We start from the raw sequence: 18,953 nt of genomic DNA on the forward strand, positions 1-18,953 counted from the left end.
CAAGCATTATTCATTAAAGACATAGATCATTTTCTTTTCCTCCCCCCACCCCCCCATCCCTCATAGCCGACGTGTAAATCCACTGGGCATTACATGTTTTCTTGATTTGAACCCATTGCTATGTTGATAATATTTGCATTAGAGTGTTCATTTAGAGTCTCTCTTCTGTCATGTCCCCTCAACCACTGTATTTAGGCAGTTGCTTTTCCTCGATGTTTCCACTCCCATAGTTTATCCTTTGCTTATGAATAGTGGTTTTTTCTCCTAGATTGCAAATTGTTCAGGGACATTACACCACCACTAATGGAGAAGTCCATTATAGTCGATTATACCACAGTGTATTAGTCTCTGTGTACAATGTTCTCCTGGTTCTGCTCCTCTCGCTCTGCATCACTTCCTGGAGGTTGTTCCAGTCTCCATGGAATTCCTCCACTTTATTATTACTTTTAGCACAATAGTATTCCATCACCAACATATACCACAATTTGTTCAGCCATTCCCCAATTGATGGGCATCCCCTCGTTTTCCAGTTTTTGGCCACCACAAAGAGCGCAGCTATGAATATTTTTGTACAAGTCTTTTTGTCCATTATCTCTTTGGGGTACAGACCTAGCAGTGCTATGGCTGGATCAAAGGGTAGATATACTTTTGTCGCCCTTTGGGCATAGTTCTTATATAGCCAATCTGCTAGGTGTGAGGTGATACCTCAGGGTTGTTTTTATTTGCATCTCTCTGATTATAAGAGATTTACAACACTTCTTCATGTGCTTATTAATAGTTTTGATTTCTTTATCTGAGAACTGCCTATCCATGTCACCAGTGAATTCTATCAAACATTCAGAGAACAGTTAATCCCAATACTATACAAATTATTTGACATAATAAGCAAAGAGGGAGTTCTACCAAACTTTTTTAATGACACAAACATGGTACTGATTCCAAAACCAGGCAGGTCAAAAACAGAGAAAGAAAACTATAGACCAATCTCTCTAATGAATATAGATGCAAAAATCTTAAATAGGATACTAGCAAAAAGACTCCAGCAAGTGATCAGAAGGGTCATCCACCATGATCAAGTAGGATTTATACCAGGGATGCAGGGCTGGTTCAATATTAGGAAAACCATCCACATAATTGACCACATCAATAAACAAACCAACAAGAATCACATGATTATCTCAATAGACGCAGAAAAAGCCTTTGATAAAATACAACACCCATTCCTATTAAAAACACTAGAAAGCATAGGAATAGAAGGGTCGTTCCTAAAAATAATAAACAGTATATATCTAAAACCATCAGCTAATATCATCTGCAATGGGGATAAACTAGATGCATTCCCAATAAGATCAGGAGTGAAACAAGGATGCCCATTATCACCTCTACTATTTGACATTGTACTAGAAACATTAGCAGTAGCAATTAGAGAAGAAAAAGAAATTGAAGGCATCAAAATAGGCAAGGAGGAGACCAAGTTATCACTCTTTGCAGATGACATGATGGTCTACGTAAAGAATCCTAGAGATTCAACCAAAAAGCTAATTGAAATAATCAACAACTTTAGCAAAGTTGCAGGAATACAAAATAAACCCACATAAGTCATCAGCTTTTCTATATATCTCCAACACAGCTCAGCAGCACAAACTAGAAAGAGAAATCCCATTCAAAACCACCTTAGACAAAATAAAATACCTAGGAATCTATCTGCCAAGACAAACACAGGATCTATATGAACACAACTACAAAACACTCTCCACACAACTAAAACTAGACTTGAACAATTGGAAAAACATTAACTGCTCATGGATAGGACGAGCCAATATAATAAAAATGACCATCCTACCCAAACTTATTTATGTATTTAGTGCCATACCCATTGAACTCCCAAAATATTTCTTTACTGGTTTACAAAAAAACCATAACAAAATTCATTTGGAATAACAAAAGATCAAGGATATCCAGGGAAATCATGAAAAAAAAACCACATATGATGGGGTCCTTGCAGTCCCAGACCTTAAACTATATTACAAAGCAGCAGTCATCAAAACAATTTGGTACTGGCTAAGAGACAGAAAGGAAGATCAGTGGAATAGACTGGGGGAAAGCGACCTCAGCAAGACAATATACGATAAACCCAAAGAACCCAGCTTTTGGGACAAAAATCCACTATTTGATAAAAACTGATGGGAAAATTGGAAGACAGTGTGGGAGAGATTAGGAATTGATCAACACCTCACACCCTACACCAAGATAAGTTCAAAATGGGTGAGTGACTTAAACATAAAGAAGGAAACCATAAGTAAATTGGGTAAACACAGAATAGTATACATGTCAGACCTTTGGGAGGGGAAAGACTTTAAAACCAAGCAAGACATAGAAAGAATCACAAAATGTAAAATAAATAATTTTGACTACATCAAATTAAAAAGCTTTTGTACAAACAAAACCAATGTAACTAAAATCAGAAGGGAAACAACAAATTGGGGGGAAATCTTCATAGAAACCTCTGACAAATTTATAAAGAGCTAAATCAATTGTACAAAAATATCAAGCCATTCTCCAATTGATAAATGGGCAAGGGACATGGATAGGCAGTTCTCAGATAAAGAAATCAAAACTATTAATAAGCACATGAAGAAGTGTTCTAAATCTCTTATAATCAGAGAGATGCAAATAAAAACAACCCTGAGGTATCACCTCACACCTAGCAGATTGGCTAACATAACAGCAAAGGAAAGTAATGAATGCTGGAGGGGATGTGGAAAGTAGGGACACTAATTCATTGCTGGTGGAGTTGTGAACTGATCCAACCATTCTGGAGGGCAATTTGGAACTATGCCCAAAGGGCGACAAAAGAATGTCTACCCTTTGATCCAGCCATAGCACTGCTGGGTCTGTACCCCAAAGAGATAATGGACACAAAGACTTGTACAAAAATATTCATAGCTGCGCTCTTTGTGGTGGCCAAAAACTGGAAAACGAGGGGATGCCCATCAATTGGGGAATGGCTGAACAAACTGTGGTATATGTTGGTGATGGAATACTATTGTGCTAAAAGTAATAATAAAGTGGAGGAGTTCCATGGAGACTGGAACGACCTCCAGGAAGTGATGCAGAGCGAGAGGAGCAGAACCAGGAGAACTTTGTACACAGAGACTGATACACTGCAGTATAATTGAATGTAATGGACTTCTCCATTAGTAGCGGTGTCATGTCCCTGAACAATCTCGAGGGATCTAGGAGAAAAAACACTATTCATAAGCAAAGGATAAACTGTGGGAGTAGAAACACCGAGGAAAAGCAACTGCCTGCCTACAGCGGTTGAGGGGACATGACAGAGGAGAGACTCTAAACGAAACTCTAATGCAAATATTAACAACATGGCAATGGGTTCGAATCAAAAACACATGTGACACCCAGTGGAATCACGCGTCGGCTATGGGGGGTGGGGGGGAGGAAAAGAAAATGATCTTTGTCTTTAACGAATAATGCTTGGAAATGATCAAATAAAATATTATTTTTTTAAAAAAAGAAAGTAATGTCATAGGGGACAGCAAGATGGCTCAATGGACTGAGAGCCAAGCCTAGAGACCAGATGTACTGGTTTCAAATGTGGCCTCAGACCCTACCTAGCTGTGTGACCCTGTGCAAGTCACTTAACCCCCCCCCCAAAAAAAAATTAAAAAAATAAGTTGAGGGAGAGTTGCTGATCTGTATAAGTGGAGGGTAGACTCCACAGTAGAAGATCTCCCACCCTGACAAAAATCATTGATCCAGTCCCTCCCCTTGAAAAGAATTTATTATTATTTCTCACATGGTTCCCAGGAACTGGGTCACCCACTCCATTTCCCCTCTCTTTATTTCTGGGTGACAAACCTGCTGATGCTAAACCAATTTAGCAGAGAAAGATGAAGCACCTCCCACAAGAGGTACGTTGGAAAACCCAAGTACAGTTCTGGGAGGCTGGCCTACTTTCACCAACATACAGTCACTTCTGGCCACCTCGCCTGGCTTCTGCACTATCTCAGGAACACAGAAGTCAAGTGTTTCCCCTCTTTCTTATCTTTGCAAGGTCAGATGTTTTCTGAGTGGCTCCTAGAAGACAACACGCAACCGTCTTTCTCTCTGAGAATCTCTCCCCTGCCCTCCCCACCTCCCCCTGCCGAAAAGCAATGAAAAATAAGGACTCCACACATAGGATCTTCAGAACTGCCAACACAATGCAAAGGAAGAGAAAGACTGCCCTGCAGCTAGCCAGCTAATTTTATCTCTTGGTTTATTTATTGAGAAGCTGTAAATTTTCTTAGGGTAAATGATACTGTCTTCAATTACAAACAGACCAAAGAGGGATTCTTGAGGGAAATAAGTTGAGAAAATAATGGAGAAACCAAGAGGAATATACCCAGTGAAACTGAAACCAGGAAAGCAAAATGCTCATTAAAAAAATACATTATATTAACAAAAAAAAAAAGAATGTCAAATCCTACCAGTTTCATTTCCTATTTAGTTCTAGCTTCCAAACTGGGACATTTTTTAAACAGAGTAGGAAAAGCCCAAACACTGGATATAAGGGACCATGACTGAGGGATGCCTTGAGTTTCCAAGAACTACCAATGCAGAAGATTCAAAGGATGGAAACAAAGTCCTTTTCATAAAAAAATAAGACTTTGAAACTAGTGTTTACCAAGTAGAGGCAAATGAGGTTGGGAGGAGCATTGTGGAGTGGATAGGGTACTTGGTTTGAAATCAAGAAGACCATTCTAGGTAAACATGGCGGCAGTCTAGATGCGGGTCGCTTCCTCTCCTCAGCACCCACCGATACAGACTACCTCAAAAGACCAAAATAAAAACCAAGTTCATAAGAACAAAGGGACTCTACAGTAGGGCACAGCACTGAAGGTATGTGGGATTTGGGCATTTCCACACTATAAGGGGGTGGAAAAGCTCCCACCCAAACGTGAGCTGACCTACCCTCCCCCACCCCACCTACAGAGTCAGAGTCAGAGCCAGGGAGCGCCAAAATCAGTGAGTGATCAAGGAGCACCTCTAGGTCCTTGGGAGTTGACTAAGACCACCAAAGACCTACCCCTGAGAGTAGCTACACCTGAAACCCCATGGGCTGGGGAGCGCAGATCTTGGGCAATCGGAAGGTAGCCCAGAGAAGGACAGAGAACAATAGAGGCTGCGGAGATTCAATAGCTGGCCTCAGGCAAAAACCTTGCTCCTTAACTCCATACACAGAGAGCCTGCCCATCTCACTCAGATTTCTGACTAAAAAGGGAAGGAAAAACCTCCACAATGATGGCAAATTGTGCCCAGGAGTTACAAACACCCTACAAGAAAAACAAAAGAAGGCACTGACCCTCGAAATTTTTTATGGAGGAAAAATCCAGGCTACAAAGGAAATAGAGGAAGAAATTCAAACAAAGCCAAAACCTTCCCAAAAAATGGAAATTGTCCACAAGCTCTTGAAGAATTTAAATTGAAGCTTATCAAAAAGATGAAAGCCTAGTGGTAATAAAAGTGGGAAATAGTTCAAAGAGAAAATAACAGTTTAAAGGACCAGAACTCCCAATTGGAGAAACAGCTGGAAACCACAAAAAGCAGGATAGACCAAACCAAAAAGAAATTTCAAAAGATTATAGCAGAAAATCAAAAGATTAAAGCAGAAAACCAAAAGATTATAACAGGAAACCAGACCTTAAGGACCACAACTGGGCAATTGAAATCAAGAAGACCTCAATTCAAATCCCAACTCAGACACTGTAACCTCTCTGGGTCTCAGTTTTCTCCCCTGAAAAAAGGAAGGGGTCAGACTCTGTGGTATTTAAGGTCTCTCCAAACTGTAAACCTATAATCCTATGATCTAATGTCCCTTTCTCTATACCATTTTGAACAATTTAACTTTCTGTCCTAAAGCATATAGAAGAAGAAGGTGGTAGAACCTACCTGATTTTGGTGTTGTTATGATGATGTGTGCCAAGTGTTTTGGAAATGCCACAGTGGTGATATTTACTGTGTAACAAGTTCTTGGGTACAGATCTAAACACACCTCTGGATATCTTTCCCTTGTAGTAAAGTTAAATGATGCTGAATGATAAAAGTTATTCTGATACCATCTTCGTCCTAGGACTTGAAACTGTTATGAAATCAAAATGTATAAATAAATCATATAGCAATATAATATTTATTATAACAATATAGAATTAGAATATATTATTATAACAAGTCAAATATAAGTAATTGATATAAAAATGATATACATAAATAATAAATAAAATTAAAAGAGATTAAAAATAAAACAATATTTAAACTCTGGTTGATTATAAATATCAAAAAGTCAGGAAAAATAAAGACTAAATGAGAAAAATACTTCCCTTTCTTCCCACCAATTTGGTTTAGGTTTTATCTTTATCCTAAGTTTACTAGAAAAAAATATCAGAGACTGAAAATATTTTTACCTACAATCAAGACTGGATCATCCTGGAATACCAGTAGGAAAGAATGGGAAATCTGTGAACTTGAATCAATGAGAATTATGTAGTAAGCACTTTTTGGGTTGTTGTTGCTCAGTCATTTCAGTCATGTCCAATTCTTCATGATCCCATTTGGGGTTTTCTTGGCAAAGATAATAGAGTGATTTGCCATTCTCTTCTCCACCTCATTTAAATTCCTTTTAAGAATTTCTAGCAGTTTGATCTGAGGAATGAGGATGAAGAAACTAAGGCAAACACCGTTAATGACTTGTCCTGGATCATACAGGTAGGAAGCATCTGAGGCTATATTTGAACTCAGGTTTTTTTGACTCTAGGCCCAGCACAGTCTTGGTTCTCCCAGAGCTCCCATTCTAATGGAGGGGACAACACAGAAAGGAGGTTATCAGTTATAAATCAAATGGAAAGATCTAATGGTCCTTAGGGCAGGTAGATGGGTAGCACAGGTATATAGTGAAGAAGACCAAAGTTCAAATCTGGCCCCAGACACTTACTAGCTATGTGAACCTAACCAAGTCACTTAATCCTGTTTGCCTCAGTTTCCTCATCTGTAAAATGAGCTGGATAAGGAAAAAGGCAAACTACTCTAGCATCTTAGCCAGGAAGACCCTAAATAGGGTCATGAAGAGTCTGAAATGACTGAGCAACAAGCTGATATCCCATTGACAAAACCTGAGATAATTCACTGGAGGCATTATACAGGTTCATCTTTTGCTCATTACAATACTAAATTTGTATCAACAGTTTTACAGGGATTCTTTGCATGAAATCAACCCAAAAGATTGATTTCATTTCGGTTTTTAAACATGTAGCAGCCTTGCCCTCTAGTGGTAATCCAAAAAAAAATGCTCTTCATCACCGCTGAGGACATTAGCTTAGTTCTCATTAATTAAGCTACTCTCCAGTTTGAGTACAATATAAAATTTAAGGGAAGAAAGAATTTTTAAAAATCATCTCATCCATACCATCAGTTCTCTCAACTAAAGGAAGGTCTGTGCCTAATTCAATTAAAGTCATTCCAAACAAAGGAAAATTAAAGCTATCCTTGGAGATCTCCCACTAAAAGGAATACAACTGCCTGGGAGTTATCCTTATTATGGCTGAAGGTCCTCTCCCCTTGTAATTCCCAAAAGGGGGGGGGTTCTTAACCTGGGGTTGACGAACTTTTAACAATATATATTTTGATAAATGTGTTCCAGTGTCATTGATTCTCCTTATATTCCCATGTATTTTATTTTATATACTCAAAAAACATTATTCTGTTTCTGAATTCTGAAATTCTGGAAATTCTGAAAAATTTCACCAGACTTTGAAGTCCATGACACACAAAAAGGGATATGAACATTTGGTATCAAGGTACTTTAGAGAACAATTAAAAAGACCTGAGTAGCTTCAGATATTTCCTAGCTGTGTGACATAGTCCAAGTTGATTAACTTGTATCTACCTCAGTTTCCCCTCCTATAAAAAGTGGTATAACAATAGCTCCTATTTCACTGAGTTGTTTATGAGGATAAAATGACATTTTAGTAAAGTGCTTTACAAACCTCCAAATGCCATAAAGGCAAGTTATTGTCCATTTCACTTTATCTAGTTTTTAGAGAGGGACAGTTTTCATATACAGCACCAAGCCTGGAGTCAGAAAAACTCATCTTTTTGAGTTCAAATCCAATCTCAGATATGTACTGGCTATGTGACCCTGGGCAAATAACCCTGTTTACCTCAGTTTCCTCATCTGTAAATGAGCTAGCGAAGGAAATGACAAACCTATTCCAGTAATCCTACCAAGAAGAAAATATCAAATATATTCATAAAAGTAGGATGAGACTGAAAAGTGATTAAACAACAATGTTTAGAAAGAGAGGCATTGTGGAATAGCAGATAAAAAGTTGGCCCTAGATTCAGGAACATCTGGGAAGATGTATTAGTCCTGACTCTGATAAACATTATCCATGAGCAAGTCTCTTAAGAACTCAGTGTCTCAGATTAAAACTCTAAATTGTAGGATAATCTGCTGATCAGTGAAGAGAGTTTTAAGGCTGAGAATTCCCTACATTAATGAAATCATAAATTGCAACAAAATTGTCAAGTCATTCCTCACATTGATTATAAATATGTCTCTGCCATTTCAGTGCAATAGCCTTAATTCTTGCCTTGGGGGCCATGGAGAGTCAACCTAACCATCTTCCAAAAACGTTCTTCTAATCATGGAAGACCAGCCTTCCTAGACCGGATGGCCTTTGAGGTTCTTTCCAGCTCTGGCCATGATCTTATGTCCTTTCCAAGTCTTCTCTTCGATGCCAGAGTATCTTGTTGCTTCAGAAGAGATTATCCTTTGCTAAGAGAACTCCAGTTTCTCAATGTTCTTCCAATACGTGGGTTTCAGAAGTGGACACCATATTTTGATATCACCTCCTTTGTTTTGTACACTGTGTCTTTAGTATTGAAAACCAAAACATCAGGCTGGTATTGAACTTAAAGCAATATTGACTTCAGCCTTTCAATCCAAATGTGTCTTTTCAAAGACTGGGTTCCATCCTGCCAACATACCAATATTTTGTTTATCACTGATTACCAGTTGCTAGGCAGGCTATATGGACAAACACACAACACGGAGCAAAAGACCCAGCAGATAATCAATGACTGTTAGTGGAAAGGGATGTCAATTCCTTTGAAGTGCACTGTATTCCACAATTTAAATCCTGGGGATGGTAGTGTGTACCCTTAGGTTGCTCTCCCTCCTTTGTCAAGGAGTCATGAAGGAAGGAAGGAAGGAAGGAAGGAAGGAAGGAAGGAAGGAAGGAAGGAAGGAAGGAAGGAAGGAAGAAAGAAAGAAAGAAAGAAAGAAAGAAAGAAAGAAAGAAAGAAAGAAAGAAAGAAAGAAAGAAAGAAAGAAAGAAAGAAAGAAAGAAAGAAAGAAAGAAAGAAAGAAAGAAAGAAAGAAAGAAAGAAAGAAAGAAAGAAAGAAAGAAAGAAAGAAAGAAAGAAAGAAAGAAAGAAAGAAAGAAAGAAAGAAAGAAAGAAAGAAAATTCTTCACTGTCTCCTTTCTACCACTGTCTATAATAAGGTGGCTCTTCTTGCCAAAGTCAACCCCCTACCCCAAGAGGCGGCTAAGTGGTACAATGGGTAAAATGCTGGATCTGGAGTCAGGAAGGCCTGAGTTCAAGTCCAGCCTCAAACACTTACTAGCTCTATAACCTTAGTCAAGTCATTTAGCCACTGTCTTCCTCAATTTCCTCAACTGTAAAATGGAACTAATAATTTCATCTTCCTCTCAGGGTTGTTATGGGTTCAAATGAGATAATTTTGCAAAGTGCTTAGCCTAGCATTAGGCACAAAGAGATAAGAAATGTTTATTTTCTTCCTTCCTTCTACCTGACCATCCTTGATCCTATCTTCTCCATCAGTGTCCTCTTAATTACCTCCTCTCTTTCTCATCTCTCTATTTAAGACTCCTCTATTGTCTTCAAACATGACCATGTTTCAAAAGTCTCTTTCATCTTTAAAATTTCCCCCATCTTCAAAAATTCCTTCATTAGACTCTATTACCTCAGATTTTTGCCTTAATACCTATTCTCCCTTTTTTCCAACCAAAATCCTAGAAAAGTTGGATACATATGTTGCCTTAATTCCTCTCACTCATTCCTCAGCTCTTTGCCATCAGGCTTTTGACTTTATCACACAAATGAAACTACTCTCTCTAAAATTACCAGTAATCTCTTTTTCTTTTCTTTTCTTTTTTTAAACCCTTAAATTCTGTCTTAGAATTTATACTAAATAGAAGAGTTGTAATGGTTAAGCAATTAGAGTTAAGTGACTTGCCCAGGGTCATACAGCTTAAGAAGTGTCTGGGACCAGATTTGACCCCAAGTCTTCCCAAATACACCTGGATCTCAATCCACTCTGCTGCCTAGTTGTCCCCTTTTTTCCTTAACTTCTTAATTTCTGCTGCCTTTTACAGTTGTCGATCTTCTTTTCCTGATTTTTGTCTTCTGTCTGATTTTTGGTAGTACTACCCTTTCCTGGTTCTTATCTACCTGTATGTTCATTCCTTTTCAATAACTTTTACTAGATCATCATCCCTACAATGTCCCATAACAGCTGGGACCTCTTACTTTCCTCTGTGTACTCTCAGTAACCTCAGCAGCTACTATGGGTTCCATTATCAGTTGACTATTGACTCCGAGATTTACATATTTACAACCAGTTTCTCTCTCCTGAGTTTCAGATCTATCATGAATAGAACATCTCAAATGGATGTCCCAGAGACAATTCAAATTCCATATGACTATAACATAATTCATTCTCTTTTTATCCAAAACCATCCTTCTTCCAGACTTCCCTTTTTCTGCCAAAAGTACCATCTTTCTTCCATGTGTATAACCTCAATATTATCCTCAATTTCTCCCTCTTCTTCATCCCATATATCCAGTCCGTTGCTAGATAGTCTTCTTTCTACCGCCTCTTCTCTCTTTTATCCCTTTATTTTCTAATCACAGAACCACCATCTTTAATTCAAGTACTTATCATCTCTCATCTAGATTATTGCAACAGCCTTCTCCTAAATGACCTGCCTGCCTCAAATCTCTCTTCAGTATGTTGCATCCAACATACTACTTCTAGAGTTATTTTCCTTATACATAAATCTAATCATGCAACTATTCTACTCAATAAACTATAATAGCTTCCTATTGCCTTTAGGATAAAATTAAAATGTCTTGGTCTAGTTTTTAAGGACTTTACAAGCCTATCTTTCCAGCTTTATCAGATGTTACTTTCCACTCGTCTCCCTACCCAACAGAGAGGCCAATGAAACTGGCATATTTAGCACTCTACCAGCTCCATACTTTTGAACTGCATGTTCGCCATAGTTGTAAGGTACTCCCTCCTCTCTTCAGCCTCAGAGGATCCTTTTTTTCCTTCAAAGCACACATCAAACACCATTTTCTACATAAATCCCTTACTAATCCTCTAACTGCAAGTACCCTTATTTCCTCTCTTGCATTTATTTGTATTCATTTTCTTTATATTTATTCTGCATATATATTATTTATTATATTATACTTATTATGTATATGGGTGTATACAGACACATTTGTATGTGTCGTATATTGTCCTTCCCTTTCAGATATAACTTCTTAAGAAAAGGGATTATTTGATTTTTGGTATCTTTATCCCTACAACCTAGCCAAGTGCCTAGGAAGGACATTGTACATACTAAATAAATTCTTGTTGAATGGATGATTGATTGAGTTCAAGAGATCAAAAAAGAATACGAAGGGAATGGGACAGTGAAGTGGCTCAATGGATTGAGAGTCAAACTAGACATGAAGGTCATGGGTTCATATCTAACCTCAGCTACTTCCTAGCTAAATGACCCTGGGCAAGTCATTTAAACCCCATTGCCTAGCCCTTACCCCTCTTCTGCTGTGGAACTAATACACAGTATTGATTCTAATGCAGAAGGCAAGTGTTAAAAATATTTTTTAATAAAGGATAGGAAGAATGGAATGAGCTTCTTCTCTCTCACTATAGCTCAGCTGGAGCTGAAGTTAGGGCATTAAGTCAATGGAGACTGATGAGGATGGCTTTTACTATCCATCCAAAAATCTAAATGTGCACTCTTTGGCACCATTTATATCTTACCTGTCTTCTGTATGCAAAAACATAAAGGACTTTTTTTTTAATAAAGTGCTTCCCTATTTGCCCTTCCTCGTTTCTTTAGAGATTTCTGGGTTTTTTAAAAAACACACTTTTCTGTGGACATGTAGTCCTTCAGGAAGTCATTTAAATTCCAAAATCAGATGACTATTTTACAGGAAAATGTGTTATTCATTAATATTCAGATTAATATTCACAAAACCCAGAATAAGGAACATGGGCTCAGTTACTGAAATACAGGAAGGATCTAATTTCCTTTGTGGGGAACTCCCACCTCCAAGGGAATAGGGAACTCCCTCACTTAGTCACCAAGTCTTAGTAAATAAGTTCTAGGGAATTGCTAGAAACACAAAAAATATTAAGTCAATTGCCCAGAGTCACATAGTCAGAGACAGGATTTAAATCTAGATCTTTGTGAATTCAAGTCTATCTATGATGCCACACTGTCTCTGACCTCTGACGCCATTACTAACTATTAACAGGCATATACAATTAGTATTTACGAAATATCTTGAGATCCTCAGTTCTAAGATTTTCTCCTTAAGGATAGGGATTGTATCTTATTTACTTTTGTATCTCCCTCATCATGAAGCTATGTGACCCATGGTAGGCACCTAGTAAATATTTGTTACTGGATAAATGAATGAATGGAAGAATGGATAAATGGCTTATGCTCCAGTTAGTTCAAAAGCAGACCATCATCTCACCTGGTATATTTGCTCTTCTACAGTACCTCTAGAACGCCTCTTCCATTTCAAACAGGTTTCATTAAATACTGAGACATCGAAGGATCCATCATCATCTGTATAGTCAAAAGAGAACACAAAGGATATATCATTATTTTTAACAAATTGTCAGGGCTAACTACTCTTCAGATCACTCTAGGGCAGTGGTACAAGAAAGAGACATAGAAGTACTGCCTCCTTTGACAAGGAAGTTCCATAAAACAAAATGCCATTTGTCTAACACCTACCACTGCCTTCCACAATGTGTCCTCCCTGCTTTGATGAATAACTCCCTCAAATTTATATTGCTGCCACAGACTGCCATCTTTTCTCTGCTTCCATTGAATTATCATTCCCAGTAAATTGGGCTTGACCTGGTATTGCCTCTGGTTTGATCTCTCACATATTAAAGTGGAGAAATGCCTCATTTTCCCCAGGGAGTTTTACTCCTAGACCCTGATGATGACCCTTAATCATGATAACCTGTTGGCCCCTACAGGCTAGAGGTTTCCTCTTACTTAGTTGAATTCTGGGAAATCATCTGCATTGCGAACATGAGGAAAACAAGAGACTAATAAAGTGCCTTTACTAGAACCCTCAGAGTGGAATAGTTTCAATTCTGGGGAATGATGGAAATCATGCCAAGTAGTTGGGTGAGGCAGTAGACAGAATACTGAATTTGGAGTCAAGAAGACCTGACACTTATCAATAAACATTTATAAGCATCCACTATGTGTCAGGCACTGTGCTAAACACTGGGGATACAAAAAGAACAAAAGACAGTCCCTGTCCTCAAAGAACTTACAATCTAATGGGAGGATACAATATGAAAATAAATATATACAAAGCAAGTTACATTCAGGGATAAATAGGGAATAGTTAACAGAGGGAAGGCACTGGAATTAAGAGGGGTGGGGAAGACTTCCTTCAGGAGGTTGGATTTTAGTTGGAACTTAAAGGAAGCCAAGGAGGGAGAATGTTTCAGACATGGAGGACAACCAGGGAGAGTGCCCAAAGCTGAGGGATGGAGTGTCTTGCTTTTGGAACAGCTCGCAAACCAGTGTCACTTGGATTGAAGAGTATATGTCAGAGAATAAGCTGTAAGAAGAATGGAAAGGTAGGAGGAGGAATAGATTAAGAAGGGCTTTGAATGTCAAACAGTATTTTGATTTTGATCCTGGAGCCAATTGGAAGCCACTGGAGTTTATCAAGTGACATGATTAGACTTGTGCTTTGGAAAAAAATCACTTTAGTATCTGAATGGAGGATGGATTGAAGTGAGTAGGGGCTGGCAGAGCCACCAGCAAGAGTCCAGGTAAGAGTGGTGGCAGGATCAGAGGATAGAAGGAGGCATATTCAAGAGATGCTGCAAAGGGAAAATTGACAAACCTTGAAATGAACAAGTCTTGGCAACAGCTTGGATATATGAGAGGGGAGAGATAGTGAGGAATCCAGGATGACTTATAGGTTTTAAGCCTGAGAGGCTGGATGGTGTCATCCTCTACAGTAATAGAGAAGATGGGAAGAGGGGAGGGTTTAGGGCAAAAAATAATGAATTCATCCTAGGTGTGTTACTCTAGGCAAGTCACTGAACTTCTCATCCTCAGTTTTGTAATCTATAAAATAAAGAAAATAACAGTTACAATACCTGTCTCTCAGGGTTGTTGTGAAGGTCAACTGAAAATGTATGTAAAGTGATTCACAACCTTTAGGCACAATATTGATTATTATGAACGGGACAAATGAAGACTCTCTCCCCAGGCAAAGAATGACTCAGGAACCATTCGACTTTGCACTAAGGAAGTAAATCAAGATGAAGGCAGACCTGGTTTCAGGCACAGCATGGAAAAAGTCATTTTATGCCTCCTACTAGTCTCGTCCTCCCTTTGAATGCTCCATTTTCTTTTCTTTGAGTGGGCAGAACTTGGTGCCTGAGTGATGAATCAGAGCAAGGCTGCCATAAAGAAAAGCTTTGCCGAGCCCAGCAGTCACACAGCTAATGCTAACACTGAAGGCAATTTTATAACAAAAGATCACATTTTCTTCTCTAGGAAAAAAAAAAACACTTTAGATTTCAGCCATAGACAAAAACCAATATTTTACCCAACACCATGTGTGTTTATAAAAGTCAAGATAGAACTTTGATCATTCCATTCTATTCCCTCCTGTCTTTATTCTGATAAGAAGAGGGAGAGAGAGAGAGAGAGAGAGAGAGAGAGAGAGAGAGAGAGAGAGAGAGAGAGAGAGAGAGAGAGAGAGAGAGAGAATAATGATAACAATAAGTCAATCTAGAAACAGACTTTTCTACAGAATTTTAAATGTCACTAACATGTGGTGCAAGATGGTTGCTTGGCTGAAAAGCACCCATCACAAAGAAAAATAAAAAGGATAATTTTTGAAAATAACAAATAGCAGAAAGTCTGTTTTATCCTCTGACCTTACAACTTTAACATGTTAAATGGTGGTTTCAAAAATGATAAATAAAATACTTTAGAACCTGTACCCAAGGATCACTGTTCTCTGTCCTGGTAAAACTCATTCATGTCAAACAATACATTCTTTTCACCTTCAAAATTGAGACTACCCAAAATGCTCTTAGCAAAGTTAAAATCTATTCCAACCAAGGAAAAGTGCCTGAATTCTTATACATCTATCCAAAGCCTTCTCTAACTTTTTTGTTCCTTTATTCTTCTTTCTAGAGAATTTTCTTCTATCCTTTATTTTTTTATGTTGACTATCTATGTTGCTTTTATATTTAGTCTTTTATTATATCCTTCCTGTTTTCAAAAGTTTTACTTCAGGTTGTGCCCATCCACAACCTTAATTCTTTTTCTTTAAACCCTTACCTTCTTTCTTAGTATCAGTCCTAAGACAGAAGAGTGGCAAGGGCTAGGCAATTGGGGTTAAATGACTTGTCCAGAATCAAACAGATCAGAAGTCTCCGGGATCAGATTCAAACCCAGGTCCTCCCAACTGCAGGCCTGATGCACTATCCACTGTACCACCTAGCTACACCCACAACCTTAATTCTTTATAACCTCTCTATTTTCTCCTTTTCTGTCTCATAATGCTACACTACTACCAGCCTGCACAACCCCAACTTCTCCAAATCAGTGGCTACTGAAACATTGTTATCACTGAACTTCCTAAAATATACATTTGTAAATCTCTTCTCTCCACTCCTAGCTTGCTCCAAACTCTCAGAAGAACAAGACAATCTAAAACCTAGTATGCCAACTAACTTCCAAAACAGACATTACTACCCTGTACTCCAACAAGGGAAAAATACCAAGGTAACATGGTATTTGGGTAGATTTTGAGAACAAATCCTTTTTTTTCTATCTCCTAAGAGGTTAAACTCTATTTCTACCAAACTTAAAGAAGACTGTAGGAAGGGAGAGGGTAGAGAAGTTTTCTTTATATCAAAATATTCCTAAGAACTTTGTTCCTAATAGTAAAAACCTGGAAGTAATCCAAACTTATAATGAATGATTGGGAAATGGCTGAATAAATGATGGTACATGATACTAATGAAATACCATTATGCCATAAGAAAGATGAATATAAGGAGGGTGAATCATGAGAGTTCCTCATGAAATTGAAGGACTTTCCCAACAACTTGACAAAATTATAGACTGGGTCATTGTTAGCTCTGAAAATTTTGAAAAAAATTTACCAATGAAAAGCTTGAATATTTAGTACCTACTCCAATTATTCTCTTATTTTCCTTCCAAAGTGAAGCAAGAAAGTAGAAACTCCTTCCCTTTTGCCCATCTTCACCCCACCAGAATCAGTGATAGTAATTTATAGCTGAAGACTATAGCAATGGGAGACATGCACGTGCATGCAGTTTGAAAGGGAAGTTCAAAGATGCTATTCCCACACTTCAGCCTCCGATGTAAGAGGGATGGTGGGTGGGAAGATGAATTCCCTAGGAATGAATCAGACTGAATCCAGACTCTGAGGACAGAAGAGAGATTGCCTGGGAAGTACCATCCTTAATAGTTATCTCATGGATAACTCCTACTCTTGGAGTTCTTAGGTTTGAGGATTTGAACACTGAACCCAAATAATATACTGGGGAGAGGAAATTTCTTCATCCACCCTGTTCCTTGAATAAGGAATAAGGCAGGCCACATGGTTCCTGTATGGCATCTTCCTTGGAGTGAGTGTAAGGCTAGCAGGTTACCTCAATAGTGCAGGTCCATGAAAAAGGAATCTGCTTGTTCATTAAATAACTTTCAGTGTGAGGAAACTCCCCTAACTACAGAATGTTACTGGCAATTCTGCTGGCCAAAAATAGCCAAGGGTCGCCCTGATAACAACCTCAAATTCAGTTCTTTTGGGGGGGAAGAGGAGCTGATGAGTTAAATGAATGTTTTATACTTTAGCATTTGTTTACGGGCTCTTGTGAATACTTGGAGTTTTATATGTTTTCTTAAGTATGAAATAAAGGCTGTCCCATGGTCTATAATGATAATGTATAGTCAGTACCTGTGCAGGATTAGGGAATACTGCCACTCACATTTGAGACACCCTAGACATGACTAAATCTAAGTTTTATCTGGAAGACTTTGCTTGATTAATCCAGATTAGGGCTGCAAGCCAAAAGGAAGGAATCTAAGCATTTAGGGTCAAGTTCCTGGGATAAAGAGCAGTCCATATAAGCCTAGAAACCTGGGGTGGGGTAAAAACAATAATGCTAAAAAATTATATGAGGTAATACAGAGTGAAAAGAATAAGACCATTAACTATATTTTGTTGTTTTCAGTTGTTTCGGTTATGATCTCATTTAGGGTTTTCTTGGCAGAGATATTGGAGTAGTTTCCAATTTCCTTCTCCAACTCATTTGACAGATGGGGAAACTGAGGCAAATGAGGTTAAGTGACTTGCCCAGGGGCATGTAGCTAGTAAGTATCTGTGGCCAGATTTGAACTCAGGAAGATGAGCCTTCCTGACTTCAAGCCTGGCATTCTATCTGCTATGCCCCTTAGCTGCCCTAATCATATACACACTGACTTGCAACCATAGAAACAATAATAATAACAGTGATAAATCCCCCCTGAACAAATCACATAAAGAAAAGAAAATTCTGAAGGAGACATAGAAACAAATAAGGTAATTTCGGTAGGCATATTGCAATGGAGAGAATGCTGGATCTAGACTGAGACAGTCTGGTTTTAAAATCCTTTCTGGACTACTTTTTACCTGTGTGACTTGAGACAAGTTTGCTTCTCTAGACCTCAGTTAACTTCTCTGTAAAGTAAAGCAATCGGTCTTGATGCATTTTAAGGCTTTTCAAGCTCTAAACCTCTGATCCTAATTTATTCTGGGGTAGTCCTAAAGAACAGGAGATGGTTTCTTGTAGTAAAGTCCATGAGGCTCCATTAGTGTGCCTTCCCCCCATAATTACCAACTGAGAACAATTTTATCAGCCAGAGAGTTGTTTACGCAGGTGATAGTAGTTGAAACAAAACATCCCTCCAAAAGTCTATGGCATAACTGCCTCCCTAGTACATTCAGGGTCTAGAAGAAAGTGTTTAGAGAGCACAGGTGGTAAAGAAGTGATCTGTTCCAGGTTGCTCCAAGTCCTTTCTTCCCCTTTGTAAGGGACTTAAAAAGTTCCCTTAAATATAATGTAGATTTTCTTTTGGACTCTTCATAGAGCCTTGAAATTGTTTTTTTCTTATCCCATCCACTCTGTTCCCACCTCCCAGTACAGATGCTGCTGCCAAAAATTGCTGTCTCAAGGACAGTGCTAAAAAAAACAAATAAAGAGCTCCAATCATTCCAATCCTCCAAATTTCACAGGCTTCTTCTTTGATCAAAAGAGACCAAGGACAAAGCAATAGCCAAAATACTCTCTTCCTCCCCATCCGCCAGGGATTCCTTCTCAAGGGCATGATGGTTTCTCCTACACTCAGTAGATAGATGATTAAATGCCTGGGTTCTGAACAGGCTCGTTACTTTACACATAATCCAAAGGGAATGAACAAGTTTTCTCAACCAATTCATACATTCTATCTGTGTAATGTCACCCCATTTTATTCAGTGACTTTCAAAGATATCTAAAT

The 18,953-nt window shown here is 38.4% G+C and overlaps 1 protein-coding gene across 3 annotated transcripts in view; it reads right to left on the bottom strand.

The window, feature by feature from the left end:
• Positions 1-18,953, bottom strand: part of SUSD1 (sushi domain containing 1) — a 376,643-nt gene that overhangs the window by 199,960 nt on the left and 157,730 nt on the right. For all 3 annotated transcript variants that reach the window (XM_007498165.3, XM_007498164.3, XM_016423857.2), the window contains 2 exons: positions 12,862-12,956; positions 5,950-6,139 (listed from right to left, as the gene is read on the bottom strand). In XM_007498165.3, the coding sequence (XP_007498227.2) occupies positions 5,950-6,139; positions 12,862-12,956 (285 nt within the window). The remainder of the gene's footprint in view (positions 1-5,949; positions 6,140-12,861; positions 12,957-18,953) is intronic.

This window comes from Monodelphis domestica, chromosome 7, assembly GCF_027887165.1.
Source record: "Monodelphis domestica isolate mMonDom1 chromosome 7, mMonDom1.pri, whole genome shotgun sequence".
Classification (NCBI taxonomy): Eukaryota; Metazoa; Chordata; class Mammalia; order Didelphimorphia; family Didelphidae; genus Monodelphis; species Monodelphis domestica.